The following is a 22,905-nucleotide window of genomic DNA, read 5'->3' on the forward strand; positions in this document are numbered from 1 at the left end:
CAGGTTCCACCCTGGAGCTAGAATCCCACATGCTTCAGGGCCAAAAACCGAAACATAAGGCAGGAGCAATACTGCAGCAAACTCAATAAAGACTTTAAAATTGGTCTACAGGGAGAAAAAAAAAATCTTAAAAAAAACAAAAACAAGAGAGGAGATTTGAATGAAACAACTGCCATGAAACTTCCAAGGTGGCCTGTCTGGTCCAAGTGATGCTGGGGATGGGACCTGCTCCAGGTCCACGCGGCTTCAGCATCCCCAGGGGATCACCTGGGGCCCTTCACCTCACTCAGCCTCAGAAAGAGGAAAGCGACGGCTCGGGGAAACAGAGCCATGATTTTTGCAGGAGTCTCATCAGAGCCCATGGCAGTTGCTCATGCTGTCTGTTGGGGGTCCAGCCCATTTCAATGTGACCGAAAGACCTCACACTGAAAAATCCCCATGAGAGCATGCCAGGCTTCCCTACGTCTCAGACAATAAGAAGGGGAAAACCTAACAGCAATTGTGTGTGTGTGTGTTCAGTCACTAAGTCGTGTCCGACTCTTTGCAACCCCATGGACTACAGCACGCCAGGCTTCCCTGTCCTTCACTATCTCCCGGAGTTTGCTCAGATTCAATCAGTAACAGCAATTATTAGTTCGTAATCTAGGATCCGTAGAGCCCGGAGTATAAAAGCCAGGCCTGGGCTTCCCTGGCGGCTCCATGGTAAAGAGTCCACCTGCCAACACGGGAGACCCGGGTTCGATCCCTGATCTGGGAGGATCCCAAATGCCGCGGAGCAACTAAGCCCATGGGCCACAACTGTCAAGCCTGTGCCCCAGAGCCCAGGAGCCGCAGCGACTGGGCCCACAGGCCACAACAGCTGGTTCCCTCGCACCCTAGATCCCGTGTCCCCAACAAGAGAAGCCACCCCACACTGCAAATAGAGAGGAGCCCCTACTCGCTACAACTAGAGAAAAGCAATGTAGACCCAGTGCGGCCAAAAATAAATTAAAAAGTCAGTAAAATTATTTTGAAAATAAATAAAAAGCTAGGCTTTCTGAAGACCCAATTCAGTGGCTACTCCCCACGCCCTGGCCCTTCTCACTCAACTATCCACTCGAGGAGAAACCTTCCTGGTGGATCTGGCTGAAATCTCCTCCCTGAATCCCTCATATGAGGATTTAAGCCCGTTTCTTCCCATCCATTTCTCCATGGAGAAGGAGAACAGCTGGTCACCATCATCCCTCCAGACTTCGAGGCTTTCACCGGAGCGCATCATTAACTTCCAACAGTGAGACAGTTGTTTGCAGAAAACGCCACTCACCGCTTGCAGCACAAAAGCCGACTCAGCCAAAATCTCCCTGAGAAAAATCACATCTTTCATAAGGACCCAGCTCCCTGTGCGATTAAATAATGGATATTAAATTGCCTTTTCATGCCAGCAGTGAGCTGTTTGATTGGTGGCCTTTCTCTTCCGCAGTTTCATGGTCATTTTTATTCTGCACAAGTACTTCTTTCCTTGAGAGAAAATATACACTGATGTAGAGGATCCTGGTTAGTTTAAACCTCACAAATAACAGCTATCAGGGCCAGAGCGAAGAAAATGAAAATGGTGACCCTCGATGTTTTCTCACTTGGATGAAAGGTTATTCGATTGCAAGTTTAAATTTACCGTTAAATAGGTGAGTAGGGAAATAGGTGGACCAGAAACGGACTGAAACACTTTGTAATTGCTTGACAACAAAAAGAGACACGCTAACTTCTGTGGAAACTCACCCCTTCAGACATGCAGATCCAGGAAGTTCTCAAGGAACCATCCCTTCCAACAGCCCCAGACCCCAGCAGATTCAGCTGAGGTCCAGGACGACTGAGGAGCCTCCCCAAGGTCACAGAGCTCAATGCGGACAGCCCCCGACTTCTCATCTGGGTTTTGTCTGAGCTCCGTGCCATCTAGCATTTTTTAATTCTGGGTAAGTAATTTACTCTCTATGGTTCTGTTTCTTGTCTGTAAAATAGAGGCGGCCGGACCGGACATCATCTAGGAGGCATTGAGCTTTAACTGTTGGGACTCAACAGTCAGAGCGTGGGTTCAAATCCCAGCTCTGCTCCCTGAAGACATGGAAGCAACCTGAAGGTCCAAAAACAGATGAATGGATAAAGAAGATGTGCTCCATATACACAGTGGAATACCGCTCAGTCACAGAAAAGACGGAAGTCGTGCTGCTGGCAGCAACATGGGAGCAACTGGGGATGATTAGACTAAGTGAGGTAAGTCAGAAAGATAAAGACCAAAGGATATCACCGACGTGTGGAATCTAACGCAGGACACAAATGAGCTTATCTGCAAAACAGGAACAGACCCACAGACACAGGGAATGGACTCGCAGTTGCCAAAGGGGATGGGGAGGGGCAGGGGTGGAGGGGGAGCGTGGGAAGAAGAGATGGGAACTCTTATGCACAGAACGGATAAGCGGCAGGGTCCTCCTGCATTAGCACTGGGAAATACATTCAATATCCTGTGAATAAACCATAACGGAAAAGAATATGAAAAAGAACATACATGTGCGTAACTAAATCACTTTTCTGTATAGTAGAAATTAACACAACACTGTAAGTCGACTATAAAGTTCTCAAAGTAACAATTAAAAAATGAAATGCTTTCATCTCAAATTTAAAGATTCACTAAAGATGTAAATTCTGGCATGTAAATATCAACGTGCTTACATAAAACTATCTCATCAGTCGTTTAAATGGACCCACTAGGATCTAAGCAGCATAGGAGGGAATTCCCTGGCCGTCCAATGGTTAGGATATGGTGCTTTCATTGCTGAGGGCCACGTTAAATCCCCGGTTGGGGAACTAAGATCCCAAAAGCCATGAAGTCAAAAAAAAATTTCATTAACTAAATAAATAAAAGTAAACAGCATAGGGATTTGATTCTCCCCATTATCCACTTAAAAATGTACACAAATTAAGTTGTGTGTTTATGTCTTATTTATTTTTCTGTTCCAGGGTTATATTCTACATACAAAAACACAAGAGCCAGCTCTTCTTCAAAAGTCAAAAAATGTACACCATTCCTTCTCCTTGATTTGTATGTCAATTCTGTTTCCCCACCTAATTTTATCCTAGAGCAACTTATATTTCTTCCTAGAAAGTCTATTATTGGTTTCTTTCTCATACTGGTTTGCAATAAAACATCTATGCACATTTCAATTTAATTTTTTTTTTTTAATTTCCCGTGAGCCTAGAGTTCTCACTGCTTAAATAACTATTTCCTGGATTGAATGACTATTAAAACTATTAGTGGTTGAGAACAGATTCATAACAGCAAAAATTTAATATACCATTTCATAATTATTAGATACTCAAGTCTAATAATATTTATTCTTGGAAATACTTATTTTCATGGATGAGGCCTTTTTCTAATTTTTTCAGTTTTCATTCATATATCTGTGAATAAACATTAAGTGGTTACTGCTAGAAAAGACAGGGTTAAGCATCAATTTTATTTCCAGTTTTCTATGATTTTTTTTTTCTTACAGTAAACAAAGAAAATGTATTCATGTAAAGAAGATAGAAAAAACAAATATTTTGTTCTAATACTGTCATTTTTTTTTTATCTACCTAGTTGGTTATCCTGGGTCTCAGGGGTGGCATGTGGCATCTGTAGTGACAGCATCTGGGATCTAGTTCCCTGAACAGGGATTGAATCTGGGCTCCCTGCACGGGGAGCAGAGTCTTAGCCACTAGACCGCCAGGGAATTTTGTTCTTTGAACTCTATCTAAGAAGGCCCCAAATCCCAGAGCAGTTCAGTTCAATTCAGTTCAGTCACTCAGTTGTGTCCAACTCTTTGCGACCCCACGGACTGCAGCACGCCAGGCCTCCCTGTCCATCACCAACTCCCAGAGTTTACACAAACTCATGTCCATTGAGTTGGTGATGCCACCCAACCATCTCATCTTCTGTCGTCCCCTTCTCCTCCGGCCCTCAGTCTTTCCCAGCATCAGGGTCTTTTCCAACGAGTCAGTTCTTTGCATCACGTGACCAAAGTACTGGAGTTTCAGCTTCAGCATCAGTCCTTCCAGCGCAATTCACCAGGGAAATTTACATTAAAGGATTTCTTTCTCTCTTTCTTTTGGCCACACCATGTGGCTTTCGGGATGTTATTTCCGTGAAAGGACAGTATCTGAATTGCTAAAGGATTTGCATCCAGTGATCAGTGATGGGAGTCCTTCATCATCTCCACCCAAGCATCCACACGCCAAGGGGCCCTCCGTCCATGCATGGAGACGCTGCTACTCAGAGGCACGGAACCAAGGCAAGAGAGCATCTTCCTTTGATAAAGCAGGAGAGGGCGGCTGTGTCAGGGAAGGTGGGAAGGCACAATCTGCCTCGGGAGATTCTCGGGCAGAGCAGTTTGGTGAAAGGAACAAAACTGAAAGCTGAGGACATGGACACTGATTTTTGCGACCACTCTCCGTGCCCCATGGAACACCTAGAATGCTCTCACACACTCTGATCTCAGAGTTGCTGGCTTACAGGACTTTTGGGAGGTCCCACCCTCAGACCAGGTTTTGCAGATCACAGGACTACAAAAACAGGACCAAGGAACCAAATTTGACTCCACGGAAAGGGAAAAGCACGTATTAACGTGCCTGCTAATGTGACTGATGACACTGAAAAATGAAGTCACCAGGTCAGTAGGTGCCCAACATGCTACTGGAGAAGAGTGGAGAAGTAACTCCAGAAAGAAGGAACAGACGGAGCCAAAGCAAAAACAACGCCCAGGTGTGGATATGACTGGTGATGGAAGTAAAGTCTGATGTTGTAAAAAGTATATTGCATAGGAACCTGAAATGTAAGGCTCATGAATCAAGGCACATTGGAAGTGGTCAAGCAGGAGACGGCAAGAGCAAACATTGACATTTTAGAAATCAGTGAACTAAAATGGACTGGAATGGGTGAATTTAATTCAGACAACCATAATATCTATTACTGTGGGTAAGAATCCCTTAGAAGAAATGGAGTAGCCATCATAGTCAACAAAAGAGTCTGAAATGCAGTACTTGGGTACAATCTCAAAAATGACAGAATGATCTCTGATCATTTCCAAGGCAAACCATTCAATATCACAGTAATCCAAGTCTGTGCCCCGACCAGTAATGCTGAAGAAGCTGAAGTTGGACGGTTCTATGAAGACCTACAAGACCTTCCAGAACTAACACCCAAAAAGATATCCTTTTCATTACAGGGGACTGGAATGCAAAAGTAGGAAGTCAAGAAATACTTGTAATAACAGGCAAATTTGGGCCTGGGTTACAGAATGAAGCAGGGCAAAGGCTAGCAGAGTTCTGCCAAGAGAACACACAGGTCATAGCAAACATCCTCTTCCAACAACACAGGAGAAGACTCTACGCATGGACATCATCAGATGGTCAATACTGAAATCAGATTATATTCTTTGCAGCCAAAGATGGAGAAGCTCTATACAGTCAGCAAAAAACAAGACCTATACAGTCAGCAAAAACAAGACCAGGAGATGATTGTGGCTCAGATCATGAACTACTTATTCCAAAATTCAGACTTAAATTGAGAAAAGTAGGGAAAACCACTAGATCATTCAGGTATGACCTAAATCAAATCCCTTACAATTATACAGTGGAAGTGAAAAATAGATTCAAGGGATTAGATCTGATAGACAGAGTGCCTGAAAAACTATGGACAGAGGTTCATGACATTGTATAGGAGGCAGTGATCAAGACCATCCCCAAGAAAAAGAAAAGAAAAATGGCAAAATGGTTGTCTGAGGAGGCCTTACAAATAGCTGAGAAAAGAACATAAGCTAAAGGCAAAGGAGAAAAGGAAAGATATGCCCACTTGAATGCAGAGTTCCAAAGAGCAGCAAGCTAAGAAAGCCTTCCTCTGTGATCAATGCAAAGAAATACAGGAAAACAACAGAATGGGACAGACTAGAGGTCTCTTCAAGAAAATTAGAGATACCCAGGGAACATTTCATGCAAAGATGGGTTCGATAAAGGACAGAAATGGTATGGACCTAACAGAAGCAGAAGATGTTAAGAAGAGGTGGCAAGAATACACAGAAGAACTATACAAAAAATATCTTTATGACCCAGATAACCACGATGGTGTGATCACTCACTTAGAGCCAGACATCCGGGATTGCAAAGTCAAGTGGGCCTTAGGAGGCATCACTACGAACAAAGCTAGTGGAGGTGATGGAATTCCAGTTGAACTATTTCAAATGCTAAAAGGTGATGCTGTGAAAGTGCCGCACTCAATATGCCAGCAAATTTGGAAAATTCAGCAGTGGCCACAGGACTGGAAAAGGTCAGTTTTCATTCTAATCCCAAAGAAAGGCAATCCCAAAGAATGTTCAAACTATCGCACAATTGCACTCATCTCACACACTAACAAAGTAATGCTCAAAATTCTTCAAGCTAGGCTTCAACAATACAGGAACTGAGAACTTCCAGATGTTCAAGCTGGATTTAGAAAAGGTAGAAGAACCAGAGATCAAATTGCCAACATCCTCTGGATCATCGAAAAAACAACAAAATTCCAGAAATACATCTACTCTGCTTTATTGATTACGCCAAACCCTTTGACTGTGTGGATCACAACAAATTGTGGAAAATTTTTCAAGAGATGGGAATACCAGACCACCTGACCTGCCTCTTGAGAAACCTATATGCAGGTCAGGAAGCAACAGTTAGAACTGGACATGGAACAACAGAATGGTTCCAAATAGGAAAAGGAGTGCGTCAAGGCTGTATATTGTCACCCTGATTATTTAACTTATATGCAGAGTACATCATGAGCAACGCTGGGCTGGATGAAGCACAAGCTGGAATCAAGATTTCTGGGAGAAATATCAATAACCTCGGATATGCAGATGACACCACCCTTATGGCAGAAAGTGAAGAGGAACTAAAAAGCCTCTTGATGAAAGTGAAGGAGGAGAGTGAAAAAGTTGGCTTAAAGCTCAACATTCAGAAAACTAAGATCCTGGCATCTGATCCCATCACCTCATGGCAAATAGATGGGGAAACAATGAAAACAGTGACAGACTTTATTTTGGGGAGGCTCCAAAATCACTGCAAATGGTGATTGCAGGCATGAAATTAAAAGACACTTGCTCCTTGGAAGAAAAGCTATGACCAACCTAGAGAGCATATTAAAAAGCAGAGACATTACTTTGCCAGAAAGGTCCATCTAGTCAGAGACATGGTTTTTCCAGTGGTCATGTATGGATGTGAGAGCTGGACTATAAAGAAAGCTGAGCACTGAAGAATTGATGCTTTTGAACTGTGGTGTTGGAGAAGACTCTTGAGAGTCCTTTGGACTGCAAGGAGATTCAGCCAGTCCATCCTAAAGGAAATCAGTCCTGAATATTAATTGAAAGGACTGATGCTGAAGCTGAAACTGCAATACTTTGGCCACCTGATGCAAAGGACTGACTCACTGGAAAAGACTCTGATGCTGGGAAAGACTGAAGGCAGGAGGAGAAGGGGACCACAGAGGATGAGATGGTTGGATGGCATCACTGACTCGACGGACATGAGTTTGAGCTGGACTTTGAGCGGGAGTTGGTGATGGACAAGCAGGCCTGGCGTGCTGCAGTCCATGGGGTCGCAAAGAGTCAGACACGACTGAGCGGCTGAACGGAACTGAATGTGACTGATGAGATTGGAACACACAGCGCCTCGAGGAGGTATTCATGCCTGGAAAATGGAATCCGCACTGAGCGAGCCCCTAGGTCTGCCTCCCAGTTTACGGGAGACCTAGGGGACAGAGGAACAAGATCAACAGCACCATAAGGAAGCAACGCGCCAAGGTCAGAACGCGGGACATTCTACAGACCAACAGTCCACCTTCTCTAACAAATGACTAGGGGTGGGGGTGGAAGTGATGGGGTGGGGGAGAGTACTGCTAAAGAATAAAAGAGACTGAAAATACGCAATACAAATTCAAGGCTGCTCCCTGGTCGTCCGGTGGTTAGGACTTGATGCTTTCACTGCCAAGGCCCAGGTTTGATCCCTGGTCAGGGAACTAAGGCCCAGTAAGCCTTGAGGCACACCCCAGAAAAAGGAAACAAATTCTATATGAAGATTTTGTTTGGATCATGACTCTAACAGAACAATTTTAGGAGACACCTTTGAAAAACACAGAGGAAGTCTGAATGTGAGGTCAAATACTGGATACTAATAAGGAAATATTAATTTTGGTAGGTGTGATAATACCATGCTGATCATGTTTTTTTTTTAATCATTCAGTTAGAGTTGTGTATTAAATTTACAAGTGAAATTATATGATGTCTGAGATTTGCTTTTATAAAACATTCTCCCAAGTATACTGGACGGCGGGAGGTGGTGGGGCGGGGGGATATGTTAAATGAGTTTAGCAAAATGTCACTAATGATTGAAGCTGAGCTGTGGTACCTGGGGTACCTCATGGGATTCTCTCCCCTTTTTTACACGCTTGAAAATACCCATAATATAAGATCTTATGGGGGATGAGGAGGAAGGAAAGAGCATATCTGATTAGTGCCAACAGAGCTCTGTGCTAAGCCCTCCCTAAATATATATACCTCACTTGAATACTCATTTACAAGTCCTGAGACAGCTGCCAACAAGCCTCTTTCTCAGTCTAAGGAGAGGCAGGGGCACTCCCCTTGCTGGATGCAAACAGGGTCAGCGATCAGAGGGAGCCACTGGAGATCACAAAGGGGGAACGTGGCCACAAGGAGGGAGGCTGGAAATACCCCTTGGCAGAGAAACAACAGAGGAAACATTCTCCACTCAGATCCCTCCCACCATGCGCTGACTTACCCCTGCAGCAAAGCCAAGGCTTCCATCTAAGATCCGCCTCTGAAAATGAAAACAAGATGTTTCAGTTTCTAAGAAACGTTTCATGGGATAGGAGGCAATCATAAGCCTAAGAAAGCCACATGAATAAAGACAAGCCCAAGCTGGAGCTTGCAAATCTTTCTGGAACCCTGGACCCGAGTCTTTATAAAATGAGCCAAGAGTCAGGGGAAAAAAAAAAATTTTTTTAAACCTTCCATTCATTCCACAACCAATCGGAGCCTTCATTCAGCATGACCCTCGGCTTGCACTGGTCCGTGCGTTTTACGTCTTTCTCAGCACTCCCTGTGAACGACGGCCATAAACCTTTAGTAAGGAGCTGGTATAAAGTTGGAAATTAACAAGTACTCACAAGCACATGGACCAAGCAAAATCCTCCCGCGCTGCAGGTGGGCGTGCAAGCTGGTCCAGCCACTTTGGAAAGTGAACCTTCATCAGCATGCCCTGTGACCCAGCAGCGAGGGCCATGTGTGATTACCAACAGAAACACACACTCGGAATCAGCGGACTTGTGGCAAAAATGCTTTTTATGGCACTGCTTGTGACAGCCGAGACTCAAAACTACCCAGAGGTCCACCAGCAGCAAAATGGAGAGGTCACGAGCACGTCCACACACGGAGAACACCATGCAGAAATGAGAATGCACATACATGTGCGACTGGAGCTCATAATCAGGCATCGGCATCAGTAAATGGGAAAGCGTGAACGGGAAAGTCTCTCAGTCGTGTCCAACTCTTTCTGACCCCATGGACTGCAGTCCACGGGATTCTCCAGGTCAGAATACTGCAGTGGGTAGCCTTTCCCATCTCCAGGGGATCTTCCCAACCCAGGGATCGAACCCAGGTCTACCACATGGCAGGCAGACTCTCTACCAGCTGAGCCATGCGGGAAGCCCAAGAATACTGGAATGCGTTGCCTATCCTGTCTCCAGCAGCTCTTCCCGACCCAGGAAGCCAACCAGGGTCTCCTGCACTGCAGGCGGATTCTTTACCAGCTGAGCAATAAATAGGGTGAAGTCAGCCAGACGCAGAAGAGCATACACTACACAATACGCTCAACGAAACAGGGAAAACGAGACTCTGCTGTTGTAGACCAGGAGAGGGGCTGCCCCTGGAGTGGAGCAGGCGGCTGGGGTGAAAGGGGCCCCGAAAGGGCTGCTGCAGGGGGGCTCAGGGGTTCAGTTCAGTTCAGTTCAGTCTCTCAGTCGTGTCTGACTCTTTGCGACACATGGACTGCAGCACGCCAGGCCTCCCTGTCCATCACCAACTCCCGGAGTTTACCCAGACTCATCTCCATTGAGTCGGAGATGCCATCCAACCATCTCATCCTCTGTCGTCCCCTTCTCCTCCTGCCTTCAATCTTTCCCAGCATCAGGGTCTTTTCAAATGAGTCAGCTCTTCACATCAGGTGGCCAAAGGATTGGAGTTTCAGCCTCAACATCAGTCCTTCCAATGAACACCCAGGACTGATCTCCTTTACGATAGACTGGTTGGATCTCCTTGCAGTCCAAGGGACTCTCAAGAGTCTTCTCCAACATCACAGTTCAAAAGCATCAATTCTTTGGTGCTCAGCTTTCTTTATAGTCCGACTCTCACATCCATACATGACCACCGGAAAAACCATAACCTTGACTAGACAGACCTTTGTTGGCAAAGTAATGTCTCTGCTTTTCAATAATTTTAAATAATATTTAAATACTTTTTATATTTAATATTTATTTTATATATTAATACATATAATATTTAAATATTATTTAAAATAAATAATTTTAAATAATATTTAAAATAATGTCTCTGCTCTCTAGGTTGATCATAGCTTTTCTTCCAAGGAGCAAGCGTCTTTTAATTTCATGCCTGCAGTCACCATCTGCAGTGATTTTGGAGCCTCCCCAAAATAAAGTCTGTCACAGTTTCCATTGTTTCCCCATCTATTTGCCATGAACTGATGGGACCAGATGCCATGATCTTAATTCTTTGAATGTTGAGTTTTAAGCCAACTTTTTCACTCTCCTCTTTCACTTTCATCAAGAGGCTTTTTAGTTCCTCTTCACTTTCTGCCATAAAGGTGGTGTCATCTGCATATCCGAGGTTATTGATATTTCTCCTGGCAATCTTGATTCCAGCTTGTGCTTCATCCAGCCCAGCGTTTCTCATGATGTACTCTGCATATAAGTTAAATAAGCAGGGTGACAATATACAGCCCTAACGTACTCCTTTTTCCCATTTGGAACCAGTCTGTTGTTCCATGTCCAGTTCCAACTGTTGCTTCCTGAGCTGCATACAGGTTTCTCAAGAGGCAGGTCAGGTGGTCTGGTATTCCCATCTCTTTCAGAATTTTCCACAGTTTATTGTGATCCACACAGTCAAAGGCTTTGGCATAGTCAATAAAGCAGAAAGATGTTTTTCTGGAACTCTCTTGCTTTTTCGATGATCCAGAGGATGTTGGCAATTTGATCTCTGGTTCCTCTGCCTTTTCTAAATCCAGCTTGAACATCTGGAAGTTCATGGTTCACGTATTGCTGAAGCCTGGCTTGGAGAATTTTGAGCATTACTTTACTAGCGTGTGAGATGAGTGCAGTTGTGCAGTAGTTTGAGCATTCTTCGGCATTGCCTGTCAGGGGTTGGGGGGATCCTATTCTAGTACTTGATCTGGGCGCTACTTCCATGGACACTGGTGAAAAGTCAGCAAGCTGTACACTTCGAAAATGTGCATTTTCCTTTCTTTAAATTATTTATTTATCTATTTTTGGGTGTGCTGGGTCTTCGTTGTTGCACGTGGGCGTTCTCCAGTTGTGACAAGCGAGGGCTGCTCTCTGCTGTGGTCACCGGCTTCTCATCGCAGGGGCTTCTCTTGTGGCTCGAGGGCTCCAGAGCTCAGGGTCAGCAGTTGGGGTGCATGGGCTTTAGTTGATCTTCCTGCACCAGGGGATCGAACCCGTGTCCCCTGCATTGGCAGGTGGATTCTTAACCACTGGACCACCAGGGAAGTCCATAATATGTGCATTTTTCTACATGCACTGTATTTTTCAATAAAAAGCTTTTCTTTTTAAGGAGGGGCCTAAGTTACACAGTCTCTGGCCACATGGACACACTTGTTATTGTTCAGTCATAAACTAACTGTCCAGCTGTTGGGGACTGGCTAAATAAACTGCAGTGCATTTTTATGGTGGGATGTTCTACAGCTATCTAAGTAACTAATCAAAATAGTCAAAAAACCATTTAGGCTTAGGGAGGGGTGCCTATGACATCCAGTGAAAAATGCTCATTATAAAACTTCATAATTTGATCCTCATTATGTAAAGAAAACAGATTATGTCTGTATTTGTATATTCAAATACAGCCAAATAAATTTGAACAAATATTTCAGTTTTCCTTTCAGAAAAATGGGATTGAGAAACTTTTTTATTCTTTCTTTCAGCTTCTTCACATTTTTTGAGTTCCCAACAATTACAATATGATTTTTTTTCAATCAAGAAAATGAATTTGGGTGACTCTGCTGGTGGTTCAGTGGCTAGGACTCTGCGCTCCCAAGGCAGGGGGCCTGGGTTTGACCCCTGGTCAGGGAACTAGATCCCACATGCCTCAACTAAGACCCAGTGCCGCCAAATAAACAAATACTTTTTAAAAAAAGAAAATGAACTTCAAGTGAAGTTGAGCCACTATTGATAGCAGCAGAGGGTAGAGAGCTGAGTGTCCATCATCCTCAGGGACCCTCACTGAAGCCCCTATATCGGCTGGGTGAAAACTGGGGTTTGCCGGGGCAGGAGGAAAAGAGCTTGCCTCCGGGCACTCCGGTCCACAGCTGGCTTTATCCCCTCACGTCTGGCCCTTCCCATCTCTCCGGCACGGCTCCTGTGCAGAGGAGGCTCACCTAACCCACCGAGCCTGCTCCCTCTAGAAGGTCCTGCTTTCCAGGCTGGTCCTTGGCTGGCTCCTGGGAAGCTGGCCCTGGCACAGCTCCCCCATTCCTGACCGATAAGGGCGGGTCCCTGTGCCCACTTCACAAACCACGTGATTTGTGCGGGACACCTGCTTTCCTTCTGAGGGCCTGGGATTTGGGTTATGGCTCAGATGCCTCTGTGGCCAGCCCCCAGTAAAGACCCTGAGGAGCGAGCCTGTGCTGGGCGTCCCTGGGCAGACACATCGTCCCCGTGTTACCGCGCTCTCATTGCTGGGGAAGGAGCACGCTCTGTGCCCCCTCGTAGAAGGAAGGGGGCGTCAGACCCCAAACCTGTGCACAGACCTCCCCAGACCCTGACTGTCTCTCTCGCCGAAGCTGATGTGTCCTTTCGCTGTCATAGACCTTAGCGACGAGGACGTGGCTCAGCCGTGTGCCGAGTCCCACGAGCCCGTCTAGTGAATCACGGCATCTGTGAGTGGTCCTGGGGATCCCCGACGCGCCTCTGCACAGAGAAGTGTCTCAGCCATTCCTCCTACTGACCTGGGGGCGACGCCAACGGGAGACAAATTAGGGGCTCTCAGCTCCCAGGGGAGGGGGCACCTCTGTGATGGCTTCTCCCTTCTGAGCGGCCCCCACAGCACCGACCGGGGTCACTCGGGGCCTGTGGACTTCCACTCAGGCCTCTGCGGCCAGCCGCCCAGCCAGAGCTCAGCTCTTCCGACTCAGGTCTCAGCTTGTGAACACAACTGAAACTGGGGAAGATGGAAACGTGGGCTGCTCTACCCCGGAAGGGCTCGAGGGCGGGACCCCGGAGGACCGCGGCTGTCGGGAGGCAGGCAGGGCGCTGGGTCGCCTGTCGACAGTAGCCTGGGGCCCAGACCAGTCTCCGCAGGCTCCCAGCCCACTTCCTGGGACATCAGCCCTGCGGTACGGGCCCTGACACGAGGGGGCCCCGGCCGGCGCCTTCCCGGGCCTCTCGGGTGTCTGCCTCACTCCTCCACCGCGTGCCCGCACGCCACACCTGCCCTGCCCGCACCCCAAGCATGGTGGGCGCGGGGACTCTGCCTTCATCCAGACGCTGAGGGCGACGGCCCCTGGCGTGGACTTGGGCGGCCGAGGCTGGAGAAGAGGCAGAACTCCAGGCACAGGAGGTGGGCATGGGCTGGGGAGGGGCGGGGAGGGTGTGTGGAGTGTACTTGGAGGGGGGGTCTGGGAGATGTAGGGGCGCAGGGGGTGGGGGTGGGGTCTTTAGGGGCCTGGGGGGCGGGGGGCAGGTCTGTGTGTGTTCATCCCAAAGGGGGCGAGGGAGGAGACGAAGAGCCTAGAAATGGGCTAAAGAGGACAGAGCCGTCAGCCTTGCTTTTTCCCAGGGTCTCTTCCACCACTCAAGGTCACAGGGCGAGGGGTACACACCTCACACACATTGCCACCTGCTCCAGGCCCGAGAGAACTGAGGCGGCGGAGAGAAATCAGGCGGGGACTCGGAAAGGCCAAAAAACTGGGCATTGGGAAGGGGGAAGCAGAGGACCCGTGAGCTCTCAGCCAGGGGGCTGGAGGGGGCAAGGGAAGGAAAGGGGCAGAGTTCACGAAAAAGGGCCCCCCGCGAACCCCCGAACCAAAGCAAGGCAACTCACCTGTCCGCTAGAGAAGACGAACACGAGGGCCGCCCCGGCCGCCGTCAACCCCCAGGTGAAGAAGGTCCCCAGCAGGGCCTGGGACACCGGGCTGTGGCCGTGGAGCATGCTGGATACGGCTGTGTGCAGAAGAGCAGAGAGGCTCAGCGCCCGTGGTCCTTCCCCGGGACATGCACGCGCTAAAGGGCCCGCACATCCAGGCAGCCCAGCTAAGGCTGGGCGGCTTCACCCCAGCTGATCCCAGGTATCGGAAACCATCCGGCTCCAAAAGGAGAGACCTGGGGACACCCAGGGAGACACCGGGGGAGTACAGGCCAGGAAAGAAGGGACAACACTGGGAAATAGTTCCAAAAACGTGCAAAGAATGTGAATTACTTAGCCTGGAGGGAGACAGCCTGGGAGGGTCTGACCGCAGCCTTCCGGCATGTTCTACCCGTTTTGCCTGAGCCTGCCTATCATCCATCATCGGTCCAGTCTCCTCTGAGCACAGGTTGACCAGCTCAAATGCCCTCCTGAAGCCCTTCCACCCAAACAAAGTGTCGGTCGCTCAGTTGTGTCCAACTGTTTGCGACTCCATGGACTGCAGCCCGCCAGGCTTCTCTGTCGCTAGGATTTCCCAGGCAAGAACACTGGAGAGGGTAGCCATTCCCTTCTCCAGGGGATCTTTCTGACCCAGGGATCGAACCCGCGTCTCCTGCACTGCAGGCAGATTCGTTACTGTCTGAGCCACTAGGGAAGCCCAATCAAACTTTCAACAGCTCTCGGGAGCCGTTCTCACGGCAGCTCCCGTGGCCGCCAAGGATTCCCTCCATCAGCTGACCGTCAACTCACCCAACAATTCTTCAACCACGGCACCCTGCAAGGGCACTGTGTTCCAGCTCAACCCTGTTATTCGCGGTACCTTTCACAAGCCCCAGATGGTCCTGCTCCAAGTCTCTCTTTATCCGGTTTCCTCCCAGCCTCCAGCCATCAGACCCAGAACATCCTCTGTTAACACCAACTTCGATGCCATGATTCCCTGACCTTCCTCCACTCCGGTCCCAGGACACGTCTTCAGTGCTTTCTTTGTGTGGGCTTGCCTCCTTCATCTTTCACATCATTCATTGTTTAAAAATAAGGATGATGCTTTTTCACAAATGATACCCCCATAAAATAGGGTTTTCTGGCACCCCAAAACATATGTGTTGAATTGAAAAGGGCCGGCTTAGCTTGAATAAGCAAAGACACAGAAACAAAACCCAAGCGGCACTTCCCCCAGTCCACTGAGCATATGGACTGCTCAGTCGATCAGTCGTGTCCAGCTCTTTGCGACTCTGTCCGTGGGGTTCTCCAGGCAAGAATACTGGAGTGGGTTGCCATGCCTTCCCCTAGGGGATCTTCCGCCCCCCACTCCCTGCTCAGGGATCGAACCCATGTCTCCTGCATTTCCTGCATTGCAGGCAGACTCTCTACCCACTGAGCCACCTGGGAAGCCCCCCCGCCCCACACTGAGCACTTTTCTCCCAAAGCTGAAGTTACACCGCTGTCCACCATGGAAGGAAAGGGAAGTAACATTCCCTCCTGGTTCTGCTCGGTGGACCTCCTCTAGACTTGCACACGTTTTGCATTCTAGCTCTGAAATGATCGGGAGTCACCTCACCTGTGGAAAGTTACAAGGCAGAGAAACCCGCGCGTTGAAAAGCTCTGTGTGTGGTTGATACAATAAACACCGGGGCTCGAGGCCTCATCTCAAAGGGCTCATTCAGCTCCCCCGATCCTCTAGCACTCACAGTGGGCTCGGCCCTGCCAGGCCCTAGTGGTCTGTGGGGAGCCAGCAACCCTGAACTTGCAGAGCAAAAGCTGTCGGTTCTGCCTCTAACCCTGGAAGGAAACCTGGGCAGAGGGTAGATGGGCCCTCTTCTGCCAAGAAGGTCAGCAAACCAGCAGGATTCAGATCTATGAAGCTGTAAGTCAGGATGAACCCAGGTAAACCCAGGTGAGCCCAGGCGCGCCCAGACTCAGCCAAGGTACCAAGAAACCTCAGCACAAAACAGATCTCTAGACAGCCTGGGTCCCCATAGTCTAAGTGGCGTTCAGGAGGAGGACTGCACCAAATAAAGAAAAAAACACCATTAATAAAAAACCCACCTCTAAAAAAAAAAAAAAAAAAACCCACCTCTTTACATATGGCATCTTGTTAAGGCACCCAACAGAGAATGGTTTGTGCTTCTAAACTAAGACATTCGGATCATTACACTGATCTTTGTGGATACAAGTTTCAAACAGGATTTATAAAGAAAGGCACACAGCTAGCATCTCCTCAGTACTTATCATCCAAGACAGGTCATAACAACAACAACAAGAAAAACAACTTTGTTTCTCAGCGTTGAATGTGCCTTTTAGCAACTACAGAAAAGAGGAAACCATTTACATTCACTACACGGCCAAAGTCAACGTGGGTTCTGTGGGCTGGCAAACAAGGGAGGTTGTGGGTGTTCCTGGGGGCTGGTGGGAGGGGAAAACACACGCCCAAGACTCTGTTTACACCCGAGCACCCTGGGATGTAAGAAAAAGAGACACAGAGAGAAGGCCAAGGCCACCGTCCTTGCCATCCCAACAGCAGTGGATTTACCGTTGGGGATGCCAGCCCAGTGCTCCTCGGAGAAGTTTCTTCCTTGCTGTTTTAAATCCTCACGACTCAGGGACTTCCCTGCTGGTCCAGTGGCTGAGACTCTGCACTCCCAGTGCAGGCAACCCAGCTTCAATCCCTGGTCAGGGAATTAGATCCCACACAACGCAACTAAGAGTTCTCATACGACAACTAAAGGTCCCGCACGCCGCTTCAACGAAGACTGTGGATCCCACGTGCTGCCATTACGACCCTGGTGCAGCCAAAATAAATAAATATTAAAAACAAAAACAAAAAACCCTCACTCCTCTAAGGGTGGTCCCAGAACCAGCAGCGCTGGGCCCCCTTAGGAGCTAAGTTAGAAATGCAGAATCTCAGGTACCACCCCAGACTTGCTGAATCAGAATTAATATTTCATAGGAGCTTCCCAGGTGGCTCCGTGGTAAAGAATCTGCCGTCAATGCAGGAAGATCCCCTGGAGGAGGAAATGGCAACCCACTCCGGTGTTCTTGCCTGGGAAATCCCATGGACAGAGGAGCCTGGCGGGCTACAGTCCGTGGAGTCACAAAGAGCCGGACACGGCTGAGCCAGGGAGCATGCTCGCACACAGCATCGCACAGACTTCCACGGGGGATGCACATCAGAGTGGAAAGCACGGATCCAAAACTGGAAGAACGTCCTCAAGACCGAGAGCTTAGAAAGTGAGCAAGGGATCAGCAGGGACGCCGCCACGCAAACCCAAGAGAGCAGCAAGTTTTCTCCAGTAGGCAGGACAGGAGTGCCTTGGGAACAGGGACGGTCAGCCAGGGTGGCTCAAAAGCCACTTCTGCAGTGGGGCTCAGACTTCCCGGGAGCTGATATTAAATCAGACACCCGGGCCCCTTTGCGAGAGGGAAGAAGATTCTCTGCCTGCTCCAGCTTGAAAAATGCCAGGGCCTCCCCACATACAGCAGCACAGGGCTCCTGGCAGATAGAAGATTTCTGCCTTTTCTCTCCCTTTTAAACCTGTTACCCCACTTTCAAGAGTCAGCTTCAAGAGGCTGATGGAAAAGCTGCACAGGTGTAAGGAGCGCTTCCGGAGACCTGCGTGCCTGCCCTGACTCCAAGACTGGAACCGAACAAAGGGATTCGGGTTTGGGAGTCTGTGACTGTGGAAACTGGTCTCCAATACCTGGCTACTCAAAGTGTGGTCCGAGGACCTGCCGACCTGGGGGTTGATGAGAAAGGCACCTCTTCAGGCCTGCCGCACCTTAACCAGATTCCCAGTCAAGTTCAAGGGGTTCCTGCTGATCCTCAGAGCCTGGGGGAGGGGACTTGGGACAGCTGCACTTGTAACAAGGTCTGCTCCTGGGGGTACCCCCTCCACACACCCACTGGGAAGCGCTGAATGAAAAGGATCTTGGAGGACCACTGCCACCAGAAGGTCAACATCCGCCAGCTCGCCCTGGAGAGGGGCAGGGGGAGTGCTCCTGGCACCCCTCCCCCTCCGAGGCCACCTGCCGAGGCCACCCTGCTTCTCCTCCGACCCCCTCCTCTCCCAGGGGCACCTCCTTCCAAACTGCATGTGGCTGCCCTTCCAGGCCCCGCGCTCGGCTCCCGGTGGCCCCAGACCCCGGGCCTCCAGCCCCACCGAAGGCGCCGAAGGCGAGAAGAGCCGACTCACTTCGGTGCCCTCTCAAGCCCCCTCTCCACTTCCATCAGCCCCGCAGCCGCTGCCGGTTCTCAGGCTCCACTCCCGAGTCACTTCCTGCTTCCCTCCGGGCACACGTGTCCCCGGCCACCAAGCTCCGCCCCCGCCCGCAGAAACTGGCAGATCCGGCCGGAGAATCAACTCTCTGGTTCACAACCTCCGCGGGCTCGGGAAGACACCGGGGCGGGTAGAACTGAGCGCTGCACAGCCCTCGGCAACCTTCCGGGAAGCCGCAGAAACCCAAGGGAACAACATGCTGCAACGTGCCTTATCGGTTGCTGCGTCTGGCAGCGTCCTGGTGAGCAACAGAGCAGGCGACCTGCAGTCTCCATCAGCGTCATTCTCAGAGCTTCTAGCTCGGGAAGCCTGTGCAAAGGTTTTGTTTTGAACCAGTTGCTGCTGGTGCTCTGATTCTAGAGCCCTTCATCAAGAACCAGGTCTTTGCTCTCCTGGCCTTCTAGAAAAGGACCATAGGGTGGGATTGCTAGGTTAGCCAAAAATAAAGAGAGGATATCCAGTTACACTTGAATGTTAGGTAAGCAACAAACAAGTTTTGAGAGAAGCCTGGCGTGCTGCAGTCCATGGGGTCGCAAAGAGTCAGACATGACTTAGTGACTGAACACACAACACATATCCTGTGTATTCCTTCTCCAAGCAACTCACTACAATTTGGGACATACTTCTGCTAAAAGCGTATTTCACAGTAGTTGCTTATCCGAAATTCAGGTGTAACCGGGTGTCATGTATTGTATCTGATGACCCTACCAGAGAGCAACCAGAAACACTGTCCATAATCACAGTGGCCACAGACCAGAGGATCGGATAGAAGCAGCCCTGTCTTGTCCAGAGAAGTCAGTCATGGACACTGGTGACTACATCATATCCAGGCCCTGGGCCAGGAGGGGAAGATGGCACGGTGACCACAGGCGGGCTCTGCCCTCAGGAGATTCTTAGACACACAGCAGAGCCAGAGCAGCTCTCTCAGCTCAGGCCGCCGTAAGCAAAACACCAGACCGGGTGGCTTAGACACTGGACATCCACCGTCTTACACTTCTGGAGGCTGCAAGTCCAATACCAGTTCAAGATCAAGGGCAGGCTCGTGCCTGGTGAGGGCTCTCTTGCCCGTGTGCAGACGGCTGCCTCCCCGCTGTGTGCTCACAGGGCCTTTTCCTGGGGCACACAGGAAGGACGGGAGACGGACACATCTCTCTCTCTCTTCCTCCACCCCTCCTCTTTCCCTCTCTGCTTCCCTTACAAGGTGCTGCAGCCTAGGCTCTGGAGTCAGGAGGAAGCCTCATACAGCACATGGGGTTCCATGGATAAATCCCATATTCCTCTGAGTCTCAGTACCCACCTTCCCGTCCCGGGTCTGGGAATAATCAATCACCCTGTGCTCCCGACAAGCGACTGTAAAGGGAACCAAGTGCCCACCACCCAGCCGAGCCCGCACCCCCGGCAGCCTGGAGGGTCGTCACCCTAGAGCTCCTCCCCTTCATTCATTTATATTATGTTATATATACTACTGGGCTTCCCTGGTGGCTCAGATGGTCAAGAATCTGCCTGCAATGTGAGAGACCCGGGTTCAGTTCCCTGGGTGGGGAAGATCCCCTGGAGGAGGGCATGGCAACCCACTCCAGTATTCTTGCCTGGAGAATCCCATGGACAGAGGAGCCTGGCGGGCTACAGTTCATGGGGTCGCAAAGGGTCAGACATGACTGGGCACCTAACACCCTCACTTATATACATATATTACATATTATATACATACACACATACATTTTATGAGCCTTGGCTTGCTCTGCTGGGCCCCAGTGCATGGAGATCAGCCGTGCACATGTGGGACTGCCTTGCTCAGCCCCTCTGGTCTCTCCTTTCTTCCCCTTTCCTGAAGTCTGACCACTGACGTGTCAGGAGGACTAAGATAAGCCCCTGAGCCTGGGGCGCTGGTTCTTTCAAAGTGTGGATGGTAAACTGGATTGAACTGGCGCTGAAATGAGGAAGGGATTAAGGAAGTGAAAGTAACAGGCACTTCAAAGACGTGCTATTAAAATATCAGGGGGTTTTTTGTTGTTGTTGCTCTTTTAGGGGATTTTCTAAGTATACCCCCACTCATATATCCAGAATTCATCCATTTTGCCCAAAACAATAGCTCTGACTCATCATCTTGCCCCGACCACGGACTTCATCTCCCCGATGAAGGAAGAGTTAGCGTCAGTCGCTCAGGCCTGCCCGACTCTTTGCGACCCCGTGAACTGTAGCCCGCCAGGCTCCTCTGTCTATGGGACTTTCCAGACAAGAATATTGGAGTGGGTTACCACTGCCTCCTCCAGGGGATCTTCCTGACCAAAGGATCAAACCCACATCTCCTGTGTCTCCTGCACTCCAGGTAAATTCTTTAACCGCTGAGTCATCAGGTCCCAGACCATCCTCCAAAGAACAGCCTAAGGAGTTTTTTAGAGATGGAAGTCCAGCCCTCAGAGGGCTCCTTGTGCCCTTGGAGTGAAACTCTAGCTGCCTCCCTCCACCTAGGAAGCCCTACGTGACCTTGGTCTGCTCACCTTTGGCCCCCCGTACCCCTCCCTCACTCTGCTTCGGCCGGCTGCTCCACCTTCTCCTGGAACAGTGTGCTTCTTTGCTCCCGCCTCAGGGCCTTTGCACATGCTGTTTCCTCAAGAACACTGCCTGGAGCCTCCACCTGGAGCACCTGTCTTCAGGTCTCCACCTGGCTGGATCCCTCCTGTCATTCGGGTCTCAGTTCAAGTGTCACCCCCACAAAGAGGCCTTCCGTCAATGTCCTCTGTGATACAGCCCTTCCAAGCCCTTCTGCATCATCTCACGGCACTTCTCGCTCTCTGGCATTCTTATTTATTCAGTCCCCCGAAAGGTGAGCTTCGTGAGAGCAGGACCTTGTCGGCCGTCTGCACGGCTGCGTCTCCAGTGCAAAGCACGCGGTACGTGTTCAGTATTTACTGAATGTTGGATAAGTTGTCCAGATACAGAAGTGTTGTTCACTGGCTACATTTTACACATTGAAGACCTTCCTGAGAGTTACTGATACCAAGCAGGGCCTTGTGGAGCGCTCTTGTGCATAAGGCCTTTCTGTGTCCCCCACATCTTACAGGAATCAGCCTTCATTCAGCCTCCATGACCTTCCCTGGGTTCCAATGGGCAGATTCAAGCAGTTGTCAATCAGGGAAGGGAGGGGATGTGAGACCAGGGAGAACTGTTTCCCTATCAACGGATACATACCCACGATATCTTTGAGCTGTTCTGCAGATACCGAAAACCCTCCAGGTGGGAGAAGTTAACGATTACCAGTGGTATGCTGCCCACCAGCATGCAGACCCCAGACCACTGGGACCTGAAGGCTGATGATGCTAACGACGCAGACTCCCGCTGACCTCACCACCAACCCGTCAGAAGAACGTCCACCCGCTGACCACGTCCTCTTTGGACCATTACTATAAAACTTCTCACTGTCTTCTCCACGTGGGGACACACAGGCTTGAGGGTCTTGCCCTGCCGTGGCCCCCTTTGCCTAAAGCAATAAAGCTATTCTTTTCTATTTCACCCAAGAACGCTGTCTCTGTGATTCAGTTCAGCACCAGCGTACAGAGAGGCTGAGCTTCTGGCATCATTATGAGAAAACAGCATTTGTGTACCAGATGACACGGGCCCGGCTGTTCTCATCATAAGTCGACAGTATCCTCCAGAGGCTCTCAGCCAAGGGCAGTTTTGCCCCCCGGGGGGACGTGAGCAAATGGGAGGGAACCAGCAGGCAGAGACCAGAGATGCTCCTACCCATCCATCAGTACCCAGGACAACTCCCACAACAGAGACTTATCTGACCCAGAGCAGCAACACTGCCAAGACTGAGACGCCCTAGTGCAATCCCATGAAATAAATCTTCTTAGTGCGGAGTGATGATAAAACTCACTCTTTAAAATTTAACGAGCCCTTCGAGAAGCACCCAGCTTCAGTTAAGGCACTAGTTAGCATTTGATTCACCCGAAAATGCAGGAAAGACAAGAACCAACCGACCGGCCAAACTTTACATTCCAAGATACTGCAAAGATACACCTACAGGGACTTCCCTGGTGGTCCACTGGTTAAGACTCTGCACTTCCAATGCGGGTTAGGAGGGCAGATTTGATCCCTGGTCAGGGAATTAAAATCCCTCATGTTCCATGGCATGGCAGAAAAAA

The 22,905-nt window shown here is 49.5% G+C and overlaps 1 protein-coding gene across 7 annotated transcripts in view; it reads right to left on the bottom strand.

Moving 5' to 3' along the window:
• The window catches only part of SLC39A11 (solute carrier family 39 member 11), a 365,940-nt gene that overhangs the window by 260,179 nt on the left and 82,856 nt on the right, over positions 1-22,905 (bottom strand). For 3 of the 7 annotated variants that reach the window (XM_043453277.1, XM_043453050.1, XM_043452959.1), the window contains 2 exons: positions 14,403-14,521; positions 8,833-8,871 (listed from right to left, as the gene is read on the bottom strand). In XM_043453277.1, coding sequence (XP_043309212.1) covers positions 8,833-8,871; positions 14,403-14,510 — 147 coding nt within the window. In that variant the 5' untranslated portion in view covers positions 14,511-14,521. Of the gene's footprint in view, positions 1-8,832; positions 8,872-14,402; positions 14,522-15,303; positions 15,323-17,013; positions 17,264-18,673; positions 18,821-22,905 lie in introns of those variants that run through there. The other 4 variants (XM_043452872.1, XM_043452837.1, XM_043453212.1 and 1 more) reach the window with 3 other exon arrangements.

Source organism: Cervus canadensis, chromosome 1 (assembly GCF_019320065.1).
Source record: "Cervus canadensis isolate Bull #8, Minnesota chromosome 1, ASM1932006v1, whole genome shotgun sequence".
NCBI classification, from domain to species: Eukaryota; Metazoa; Chordata; class Mammalia; order Artiodactyla; family Cervidae; genus Cervus; species Cervus canadensis.